Here is a 12,446-nt window from a genome sequence, read left to right as displayed (position 1 = left end):
ACATAGTTGAGCACATGTCCTTATGGCACGATTGAGCATTCTTTGGATATATACCCAAAAGGTTGTTTCCTAATTTTTTGAGAAATCGCCACACTGACATTCAAAGGGTTTATACCAGCTTGCATTCCCACCAGCAATGCAGAAGTGTTCCCTTTTCCCTACAACCTTCAAGCTTAAGTTGTCATCAGTGTTTTTGATCTTGGCCATTCTTACAGATGTAAGATGGAATCTCAGAGCTGTTTTGATTTGCATTTCTCTGATGACTAAGGATGTTGAACATTTCCTTAAGTGTCTTTCAGCCATTTTAGATTCCTCTGTTGAGAGTTCTTTGATAAGTTCTGTACTCCATTTTTTTTATTGGATTATGTGTTCTTTTGGTGAAAATTTTCTTTAGTTCTTTGTATACTTTGGAGATCAGACCTCTGTCTGATGTGGGGTTAGTGAAGATCTTTTCTTACTCTGTTGGCTGTTATTTTGTCTTGTTGACTGTGTCCTTTGCTTTACAGAAGCTTTTCAGTTTCAGGAGGTCCCATTTGTTAATTGTTTTTCTCAGTGTTTGTGCTGCTGGAATTATATTTAGGAAGTAGTCTCCAGTGCCAACGCGTTCAAGCGTATTTCCTACTTTCTGTTCTATAATGTTCAGTGTGGCTGGCTCTATGTTGAGGGGTAGATGATTTTCTTTGATGTCTTCTTGGATTCAGTTTGCCAGTATTTTATTGAGTATTTTTGTATCAATGTTCATGAAGGAGATTGTTCTATAATTTTCTTTCTTACTACTCTTTGTATGGTTTGGATATCAGGGTAGGAATCCACAAGGATGATTCTAGCTAAAAGTCCTAAAAAATAGTGGAGAGGGCACCTGCACTGGTCTTCTCCTGTAATTGGATTGGTGACTAACCTAATTGCCATCATAGAACCTTCATACAGGAACTGATGGAAGCAGATATAGAGATCCACTGCCAACACTAGGCCGAGCTCCGAGAGGGAGGAGGGATCATATGAGCAAGTGGTAGTGGTGGAGGGGGGCAAGATCATGATGGGGAAATCCCCAGAGAGAGCTGATCTGAGCTAGGGAAGCTCACGGACTCTGGACTAACAGCTGGAGAACCTGCATGGGACCCAACTAGGCCCTCTGAATGTGGGTGACAGTTGTCTGACTTGGTCATTTTTTGAGACCCCTGGCAGTGGGACCAGGATTTATCCCTGGTACATGAGCTGGGTTTTTGGAACCCATTCCCTCATTTGGGATACCTTGCTCAGCCTTGATGCAGTGGGGAGGGACTTGGTCCTGCCTCAACTTGATGTGCAAGGCTTAGTTTACTTCCCATGGGAGGCCTGAGGAGTGAATGGGGGGTAGAGTGGGGAACAAGAGGAAGGGAGAGAGGGGGAAGTGTAGTTGGTATGTAAAAATGACTTTTAAAAAGAAAAAAAAAAGAAAAGTAAAAAGAGAATAAAATTGCATTAAAAAAAAAAAGAATTCTTTTAAAGGTCCATGTTGGGACGTCTCTTTATTCCCAGCACTCGTTAGTCAGAGATAGAGGCAGAGACAAGTATATCTTCTGTAAGTCAAGGATGGTATGATCTATCTAGCAAGTTTCCAGTGCAGCCAGAGCTATATGAAGAGACGTTGTCTAAAAAACAAAAATGTAGGAAAAAATGGAAAAAAAAACCTCATTAATAAATAAGTGTGCTGGGTGGTGACGGCACACACTTTTAATCCTGGCACTCTGGAGGCAGAAACAGGCAGATCTCTGTGAGTTCAAGGTTTACAGAGTTCCAGGACAGGTTCCAAAGCTATGGAGGGAAACCCTGTCTCGAAAAACAAAACAAAACAAAACAAATGAAAACCAAAATCAAAAACGTGCAATATCCTGTAAACAAAGACATCAGGGCAAGAACCCTCATCTGTGAGAAAGCTTCCTCCCCTTACTAATGATAAACCACGTACATGTACGGTGGATGTACTTGTGGATGTTGGTGGAAAGGAGTCTTTGATTAGAAATAGACTCATAACAGATGCTAAAAAGCTGTCGTAAGACCACCTGCCAATGGTGAAAATTTTTCCTAGGTATTTCTTCCCCCTGGTTTGATTTCATGAAAAGAGGTTGCACCTTAGCTGATATTAACCAAATGAATTATCTTGATTTAGATCCATGTGTAAGGAACCTGGGGGCACTGCAAGGTTTACTCTGTAAATTCCAAGACATTCTCAAAGGAATGCATTGTTGCTTATGAGATCATTTCTAGGTGGGTTAGCTGCAGTGAATTTTACTCTACTAGTCTTGCTTCCAACAGCCACTCCTTATCACCTTATGTTACATGGTGAACCATTTTTTCCTGTGCCCCAGTATTTGTAAGTTCATGTATATAGTATGTTTTCATGTTTCCCTTTAAGGAAAGGCTGAAAGCTACTCAAAGTTGGACTTCAAGTTTGATTCAAGTTGATAGAATTTGATAGAACATTAGTGGAAGCTTATATGTATTTTTTTATGGAGCATTAGTTGTAATTTTTAAGTAAAATGGTTTGAAACAAAATATGTAACTGTTTATATTATATTGCTCGGCATATATACATATATTAAGAGTCAAGATAGACCGTGAAAGATGAAACACATCTCACTCAGCATATGAAAAATGTAAACAAATGATTCACTCATAATTTCATGAATATTTTAGGCTTTACAAAACTACCAATTAGTATGAAATATTTTTGAGTAATCTATATAATTTATTAAAATTAATGTTACTTTCTTTACTTACAGGTCAGCAAATTAGAGTTGGAACTAGAAAGTGCCAAACAAAAATTTCAAGAAATGACTAACAACTATCAGAAAGAAATTGAGGTCAAAAAGATGTCAGAAGAAAAGCTTTTGGGAGAGGTAGAAAAACCTAAATATGTTCAGAACTTAACTATGCTAAAAATGTTAGTTGATTAGCTTTTTAAAAAAATAAGTACTTTTGCTGGGCAGTGGTGGCACATGCCTTTAATTCCAGCACTTTTGGAGGTAGAGTCAGGGATTTCTGAGTTCAAGGCCAGCCTGGTCTACAGATCAAGTTCCAGGACAGCCAGAGCTACACAGAGAAACCTTGTCTCAATTTATATATATAGTCATTTTACTTTTTAAAACTTGCTAAAATTAACCAAACAAGTGATACATTTTTTACTTACTTTGTTTCTAATTTTCTGCTGTTTGAGTTTTGTATTTTATGTAAGTAGAATATATGCTTCTTAAAGGAAAATTGAATTTTTTGGAAATTGGTATAGGGTCCAGCAACAATAAATAAAAAGAAACTCTTTTTTTTAAAAAAATTTTATAGATTGAGAAGGCCAAAGCAACAGTTGATGAAGAGGTAAAGTTACAGAAAGAAATTGATTTACGATGTCAACATAAAATAGCTGAAATGGTAGCACTTATGGAAAAGCATAAGGTAATTTGTTATAATAAAATTATTACTTAAACTGTTTCATATTTGCAAATAAGTATATAAGCTCTTAGCTACTGATCTACTGTCATACTTGCCTACTGCCATGTTCTTCATTATTATGGAATAGATGCTAACGATCTGCGATTGTAAGCCCCAATTTTATATATATATATATATATATATATATATATTTTTTTTTTTTTAGAGAATAGATCTATTAAAATGATGAACTCAAGGAAGTCTTATTTATTAAAGAAGTTATTTTCTATACAACAGTACCTAATTATGGCTTAACTACTATTGATCCTCTATTTCTCTAAGTTCAGATCCTAACCATTCAAGGTTGAGCTGAGGTGCCTCTTCCTCTAGTAAATATCTTGTTATCATTTATAATTAATGGAAATAGTCATGCTTTCTGAATTCCTCTAGTAGTCTCATAGCACTATCTTTTATTAACTACATACCCAGGATATTTCTTACTAATATTCATATGTTGAATGTTAGTATTCTACATGTATTGAACATTTATTATGTTGAATAAATTCTTAACAAAGGAGTAAATGGATGAAAGACTTATATTTATGGTTGTGAGCCTACCCTTTAATGGCTGATCTATATTTCCAGCCTGGGGAAATAGTTAATATTTGTTGTGAGTACCTTTTATTTTTCTATTGTTTGAGTAATTCTTCTTTTAGGTAAACTTAATTTTCCTTCAGATTTGGAGAGGAAATAGTTTGTCCTTACCTATTAATTTTTAAAAATTGGGACCATGCTGGGCGGTGGTGGTGCACGCCTTAAATCCCAGCACTCCGGAGGCAGAGGCAGGTGGATCTCTGTGAGTTCGAGGCCAGCCTGGTCTACAAGAGCTAGTTCCAGTACAGGCTTCAAAAAGCTACAGAGAAAACCTGTCTTGAAAAGCAAAAACAACAATAACAAAAATTGGAACCAGGCTCTAACATTACTATGAAGTAATTTATCATTAAGAATTTCCAGGACAGGCTCCAAAGCTACAGAGAAACCCTGTCTCAAAAAACCAATAAAAAGGGGGCTGGAGAGATGGCTCAGAGGTTAAGAGCATTGCCTGCTCTTCCAAAGGTCCTGAGTTCAATTCCCAGCAACCACATGGTGGCTCACAACCATCTGTAATGAGGTCTGGTTCCCTCTTCTGGCCTGCAGGCATATACACAGACAGAATATTGTATACATAATAAATAAATAAATAAATAAATATTTTTTTTTAAAAAAAAACCAATAAAAAAACCCAAAAAAGAATTTGAATGCAGAATTTAAATAATATTATGTTATAAACTAATAGATTAGATTCAGAATGTTTCAATCTAGTGCAGTTTATAATCCATACTGAAAAGTTGTATTGACTTGTTGTCTAGGTCCTTTTGACCTGACTTGAATAGTCTTTGATAGCTTTTATTTTTGTTACTACAATAAATTTCAAGGCTTGTATTGTGTTTCCTGTTTTAGATTTGGAGTCAGTCACTTTTCTTTTTTAAAAGATTTATTTATTGTATATACAGTGTTCTGTTGGCATGTATGCCTGCAGGTCAGAAGAGGGCATCAGATTTCGTTATAGATGGTTGTAAGCTATAGTTGTTGGAAATTGAACTCAGGACCACTGGAAGAACAGCCAGTGCTCTTAACTGAGTCATCTATCAGCCCCTAGAGTCAGTCACTTTTCTGAGTCATCTTGGTGTTATATTCATATTGAAGAAGACTCTCACTTTGTAGCTCAGGTTGATTTTGAACTTGTGGTAGTCAGTTCCCAGCTTCCTGAGTGATAGATTTGTGGACATGGTAGCTTACCCAACTCAGCTATACTTCTTAAATTATGAAATTTAATGTTTCTACCAAAATAACTATTTCTTGTTATTGTGTTGGATTATGTTCAAAATTTGTCTACGTTTCACTGTTTAGGTTGTTAGAATATATACGAAAACTTAAATACATATTCGCTCAAATTTATAATAGTTTTCTTCAAATATTTAATATGTAGTTTATCAATCTTATAAATTATAATCTATTTCGTTTTAATATACCTAAAATGCTTTCTTTGCTTAATACAGCACCAATATGATAAGATTGTTGAGGAAAGAGACTCCGAATTAGGACTTTATAAAAGCAGAGAACAAGAACAGTCATCGGTGAAGGCTGCTTTGGTAAGACAGAACAAATAGCAATAAAAGGCAACTCTTAAAATACCAACATTTAGAAAAAAGAATAATACTAAGTAGAGTCATAAGATTTGACCTGTAGAATCAGTCTTATATCTAAAATGATTTTACCTATTTTCTAGTAGAATGCTTTCCCATTTTTTTTTTTTACTATAACATAAGTGTCTTTTCAGCAGAAGTGTAAAAAAGTCCCCTAAACTAAATTTAAAGTTTTGATATTTGGACAGGAGAGTGGGGTGGAGTAAGAGAATATGAGTATATGTATGTATGTGAATTTGTTATATTAATTATAACAAATAATTAATAATTATATATATATATATTACATATGCAATTTTAGTCCTTGGGAAAACTATGAAAAACTTGAAACTTGTTCACATAGAGTCTAATTATATTCCATTACCTAAGCCTTCATATGTATGGTTTTTTTTTGTTTTTTTGTGATTTGAGACAGAGTTTCTCTGTGTAGCTCTGGCTGTGCTGTAGACTACTAGGCTGGCCTCAAACTCACAGAGATCTACCTGCCTCTGCCTTCTAAGTACTAGGATTAAAGGAATGTGCCATCACTACCTGGCCACATGTATGAATTTTAAAAGGACATTTTCTGAGTTAATTTTTTTCTAGAGCTGAATTTATTTGAAGCATTAGATTACAGTTTCATTGTCTTGAGAAATATGGAAAAGCACTTACACACTTCATTTTTCTTTTTCTTTAGGAGACTGAATTATCTAATATCAGAAGTGAACTTGTGTCTCTGAAGAAGCAACTTGAAATAGAAAGGGAAGAAAAAGTAGGTTTTGTGGCATTACATGTAATATAATTGCAAGATTTTGGTACAGTGGTGTGTTTTATAAATGTCAAAATAATTTTACAAATTTGGGTAATTAATAGTAAGAAAATGCTGCTGTTCTTTTTCCTACAAACATCTTAACACATTTCATTTAATAATTATATATGCACTTTCAAGAATAGAAATATTTTCTAATATGATGTATTTAAGAAATATTATCTTGAGGGTTGATGAGATGACTCTCAAGTTAAGAGCATGCACTTGCTTGCAGAATATCCAAGTTCAGTTTCCACACCCACTCTAGGCAGCTCACAGTTGCTTATAACTGCAGATCTAGAGGGAAATCCTCTAGTCTCTGTGGGCACCTGCACTCTAGTGCACATACTCAATTTGGAGAGGTACAGATAATTTAAAATAATTCTTAAAAAAAGAAAATACTATTCTTAGAGGGACTAGATCAGTTCCATTCAGACTCCCTAGCTGTTAGTCCAGAGTTTGAGCTCCTGTGGACCCAGATTAGTTGTTTCTGTGGGTTCCCTTGTGGTGACCTTGATCCCCTTGGCTCACACAATCCTTTCTCTCTTCAACAAGATCCCTGGAACTCAGCCCACTGCTTGACTGTGGCTGTCTCTATATGTGTGGAAATTAGTTTTGTAGCTTGGTCTATTTGTGGGACCCCTATCAGTGGGATCAGGGTACGTCCCTAATGCTTGAGCTACCATTTGGAAACATATTCCTCATACTAAGTTGCTTTGCCTGGTCTTAATACAAAGGGATGAACTTAGTTCCACCTCAACTTGATATGCCATGCTTTGTTGACACCCAGGGGAAGCCTGCCTCTTTTTTTTTTTTTCTTTTTTGGTTTTTCGAGACAGGGTTTCTCTGCAGCTTTTTTAGAGCCTGTCCTGGAACTAGCTCTTGTAGACCAGGCTGGCCTCGAACTCACAGAGATCCGTCTGCCTCTGCCTCCCGAGTGCTGGGATTAAAGGCGTGTGCCACCACTGCCCGGCTAAGCCTGCCTCTTTCTGAACAGAAACAGAGGAGTGGATGGGGTGGGGCAGAGGGAAGGTGGGGGAGGGAACAGAAGTAGAAGGGGGAGGGGAAACTGAGATCAGGATGTAAAATAAATGATAAAATTTAACCAATAAAAAAAAAAAAGAAAAAAAGGAGTGGGAACAAACATACCACAAAAGGAAATACTATTTCATAGCAAATGCTTGTATATTTAATATGATTTTTAAAAAAAAACTATTTAAAGTTATAGAAATACATATTATATCCTTATTTTGAAGGTTGCAGGGTGCTATTACTCACACTTAAAATACCAAATTTTAAACTTTTTGTATGGCAGATACTCTTTATATCTAGCTTAATAATTATTAACATCTGAAATATTCACTGTCTTCTTTTTGTAATAGTTAGGTTATTTATTCAAGATTTCATAAGAAAGTAGAATAGTTAAAATTAAAATCTGGTTATATTTTGCATGGTTTCAAAACCTGTTCTATTAACTCTGCAACAGCCTGGTAAAGTATAGTTTCAACTTGAAGTCTCAGTGAGTTTAACTTTGTTCCATATTTAAGTCCTTTATCCTTTTCATTCTGTGAAAAATTTCACACAAATGTCAGTTTATTTGTTTTCTCACACACACATACATATTCGTTCAATTATATCATGTGTTTTTAAGGCTAGGATTATATCTTATCTCTGTTTTTTAAAAATTGTATTATTTCTAATATTAGTTAAATAGATGAATAGATTGATTTTATTTCACCTATAATAACAACATTTATCTTATAGTTTCAATAGAAAAATCCTTCTGTGTCTTTTCATTTTCCTGATTAAACCTGAGCTTTCTTAAAGTTTGATGTTTATGTTTTGAGATGCTGGAGATTGAATCAGTTTTTCTTCTTTAATAAACACAAATAAAACCTCACTGTACTAAAATCTTAGTAGTTTTTCTTACTATTAAAATTTCTAGTTTTATTGTATTTTCATGATGGGATACAAAAAAAATCATTTCATTATTATATTTTTTGAAAGAGTTATTTGTGGCCTAGATTGTGATTCATTTTAAGAAGGTTCAGTTGGCTCCCAAGGAATGCATGTTATGTATTTGTTGGTTGCACTATTTTGTATCAGCTTAAGTGTATTTGATATAGTGTGTCATTTAACTCTGAAAATTTTTCTGATTTTTACTTTGGATGGTCCATGTAATGGAAAAAGTAGTGAAATCACTCTTGTTATGTTAAGATGTGTTGACTTTTTATAATTTTGTTTGTTTTTTTGAAATTGGATACTTCAATATTTGGTGGCTATATAATTATAACAATATAATTTTGATGATTTGTTCCTTTTATTAACATATAATGGCCCTATCATCTTTTTTGACTTTCATTTGATTATAGTTTACCAGGTATCAAAATAGTTATACCAGTTAGCTTTTGGCTTCTTGTTTATTTGTTATATTGTTTTTCAATCTTTGATTCTTAGAAAGTGTCTTTACTAATCATATATATGTGTCTTAGAGACAATACATATGTGTATCTAGTTTTTTAGATCCAGTTAGCAAGTTTGTATCTATTTATTGGTGTATTTAGGCTATTCACATTTAAAGAAAATAATGTGAGTTTTTTTTTCTTTCACTAATTCCAGTGACTTACATGTTGTTTTTTCTGGTTGGTTAGAGTTTTGTTTGTTCTTTTCTTTTTTCTATTAGTATTAGTGCTTGTTGGTTTACTGTGATGAGCATGGTGGATTCCTTCCTAGTTCTCATTTGCTCATCTTTTTCTCTCATATGATTTATTCTTTCCTGTGATTTCTTGATTGATTTGAGATAGCCTTTTCCCCATGTGTGTAGTGTTCTTTGACCTACTGTACTTTGGTGGTCATAAACTGCATTAGTTTATGCTTATCTTGACACATGCTTTATATGTCAGGTTGCTTTTTTGTTTTTGCTTTTTGAAACATGGTTTCCCTGTGTAGCTGTGGCTGTCCTGGAACTTGCTGTGTAGACCAAGCTGGTCTTGAACTCACAGAGACCTGCCTGCTTCTGCCTACCTATTGTTGGGATTTAAGGCGTGTACCAACACCTTCTGACTATGTCAGTTTTAAAAGGCACCTTTGCTGGATATAATGATCTTGAATTGAACTGTTGGCAAGTGGATTAGACAAAAGTCTGAAGTTCATCAAAGCTATCTTCACTGTGGTAGTTTTTCTTCTTTCTATGTGAGGTGCCTCATTGGGCCATACTTAACTTTGCAGTCTGTGGTCCAGGCAGGTTGTTTTAGCCTCCTAAGAGCCCTCAGGTCAAGGTCCTTGTAGTGGTTAATGTTTCTGATGGCAGGTGTTTCTTAAGTGATTGGGAGGGGTGGGAAGCAGCTAGAGCATTGAGAGTTGTATAGGAGAAGGACTTGATTTGCTTTCAATGCTTTCAAAAGAAGCAACCGTGAGGGGATCCTCCTGGCACGTCAGAATTTTCAAACTCTTTAGTAGTGAATAGAATGGCTCTGGAGTGTAATCTGTCTGCTGGCCGCCTAGAATAATCAAACTCAAGATCTGTTCACCACCAGAAATATTGGGGCTATCTCTATGTACTTTCAGCACAAGCTGAGCCTCTTCTCACTGTATTCTTTGACTTGTCAATGTCTGACTTTCTTGCTCTCCACAGCTGTCACTCTGAACCTTCTCTTACCTGGGTCCTGTAATTGTGGCTTCTTGACTTGTGGTTATTCCCTGATTTCAGGTCTTCAGAGTAGCTAGGCTTTAGTAGACTTTCTCAAGATTAGAACTGGCCACTGCCTTATGAATCATGTAGGTGACAAGATGAGATATCTTTCTCCTTCACCAGCTCACACAGAAACAATCTCTAGTTTATCATCTTACTCAGAACTTCTAATTTTTTTTAAAATATCTTGATATAAACAGAGAGTTTCAAGATCTTCAGTTGATATTTTCTTATTCTGTGGCTAGAACTAATACAGAGAATATGACAGTTTATTCAAAGTGTGTACTTAGGATTTAAAGAATTGATTATAGTTCAGGTTTGTGGTCCTTTGTGCTCATGAAATAGACTCAGTTCAATTCTTTTAATCTCTCAACCCTGGTATACTTTCATTCCCCACTGGTAAGAAAGTTTCAATATTATATGTTCTAAGAAAGTGTTAGCTAAGAGTTCTGTGTTTAAGCCGGTTGGTGGTGGCACACATCTTTAATCCCAATACTTGGGAGGCAGAGGCAGGCGGATCTCTTTGAGTTCAAGGTTTGCAAGAGCTAGTTCCAGGGAGAAGCCCTTTCTCGAAAAACAAAAACAAAAACAAAAAATCAAAATGCAAATAGTAGGTTATATATTTGTGATATTATTGCGGATATTGCAGAATGCTTCCATAAGACAGCCTTCCTTCTTTGTAAGTTGATGTTTAAAATTTGGACACAGGGCTGTTCTTTTCTACTTTTGTATCTCAAGTTAGTCTTGTTTACCAAGACATATTTTAGGCACATTTTACTTATCATAGTAGACAGGGACATTATTAGGCACTTTGCTACTAAGGAGCCATGATCTGTTATCCACCACCAGGCTTTCCTACAGTAGGGGCATTTTCTCAGTTGAGGTTTCCTGTTTTCTAAAAGGACTCTAGCTGTGTCATGTTAACATAAAAACTAGCCAGCAGCACAATCCATTTTCATTTCTGTAAGCAAGACTTAGGTTTTTTTTAACTACTGAATAAATCCTATAGTCTAACTCATTACACTTTTATCATAGTCTCTTCATTTTTTTCTTGGCTGTTTATATACATACACCCTCTTCATCCAAAGTCAGATATTGTTTGTTAAGTTTGTAAGCTTTTTGGAACTTAATAATATGTTTTTGCTTCTCAGCATATTTATTTTGTGTTAAAAGTTAGTTCATCATTCAGGGTACCATTGAAATGTATTTTGTTAACATCTAGGGGAAAAGATTATTGTATCTCTCAAGACAGACCATGATTTGGATTTTTTTCAACTCTTTGTTTAGTTATTTTTCTGTATCTCTTACTCTGTACTTTTGTTCATTTCATTTTACGAGTAAGAAAGTTGAGATTAAGCACTTAAAGAAACTCACTAATGATTCCACAGATATGCAAGAGAGAGGGAATAGAATCAAAAGATAAAAACAAATAGCGACACTCTAGGAATGAGTTTTATTCTTTAATAGTTGTTAGAAAATATTTTGACAAGTTTGTTTTAATTTGTATTAGTAGTACTTGATTGTTTTATATACTTTGCTATTTATTTTTAATAGGAAAAACTAAAACTGGCAAAAGAAAACACAGCTATTCTCAAAGATAAAAAAGACAAGGTAAGAGTTTTTTGTTGTTCTGTTTTTCATTATAACCAGTTTATTTTCAGTCCAAGATGTTGGACCTAGGGCGTTGCATGTGTTAGGCAAATGTTCTGCCATTGGGGTATATCTCAACACAAACTCATTTCTGAACATTTATTTAGAAATAATTCTTGTTGCTCATAAATAGGAAAATAACTTAAAAATGTCATACAATTCCAAAGTTTTTGCTATATTAATTTAAAGGCATTCTCTCCCCCCCCCCCCTCTCTCTCTCTCTCGTGTGTGTGTGTGTGTGTGTGTATGCAAGCCATAGTGCCTATGTAGAGGTCAGAGGATAACTTGTGGGAGCTGGTTCTTCTTCTATCATATGTGTCTTTTGGATTAGATGAAGGTTGGCAGGTTATTTGCTGAGCCATCTTGCCATATACACGAAAAAAATAATAAAATAATATAATAAAATAAATAAATATAATATATTAATTAAATATATATTTAATATAATCAATCAATATAAACATTATAATTAATTAATATATTAATTAAATATAATAAAATAAAAATAATAATTAAAACAAAATGTTATATTAGTACAGCTCCCTACAGTGGAAGTTACAGTGTATGGAAGAGTTAATCCAGAGCCTCTAACTTACCAGTTTTGAGGTTAAACTGTTATTTTCTTTATGATAATTTGTCTTCTAGCAGATACTGGTATGATTATAGT

At 34.6% G+C, this 12,446-nt stretch overlaps 1 protein-coding gene across 1 annotated transcript in view; it reads left to right on the top strand.

Moving 5' to 3' along the window:
- The window catches only part of Sycp1 (synaptonemal complex protein 1), a 90,501-nt gene that overhangs the window by 65,317 nt on the left and 12,738 nt on the right, over positions 1-12,446 (top strand). The window contains exons 24-28 of the mRNA XM_038311747.1: positions 2,763-2,879; positions 3,319-3,429; positions 5,505-5,597; positions 6,328-6,402; positions 11,684-11,740. Coding sequence (XP_038167675.1) covers positions 2,763-2,879; positions 3,319-3,429; positions 5,505-5,597; positions 6,328-6,402; positions 11,684-11,740 — 453 coding nt within the window. The remainder of the gene's footprint in view (positions 1-2,762; positions 2,880-3,318; positions 3,430-5,504; positions 5,598-6,327; positions 6,403-11,683; positions 11,741-12,446) is intronic.

The sequence above is a fragment of the Arvicola amphibius genome, chromosome 14 (genome assembly GCF_903992535.2).
Source record: "Arvicola amphibius chromosome 14, mArvAmp1.2, whole genome shotgun sequence".
Lineage (NCBI taxonomy): Eukaryota > Metazoa > Chordata > Mammalia > Rodentia > Cricetidae > Arvicola > Arvicola amphibius.
This window is presented reverse-complemented; position numbering and strand designations above follow the sequence as displayed.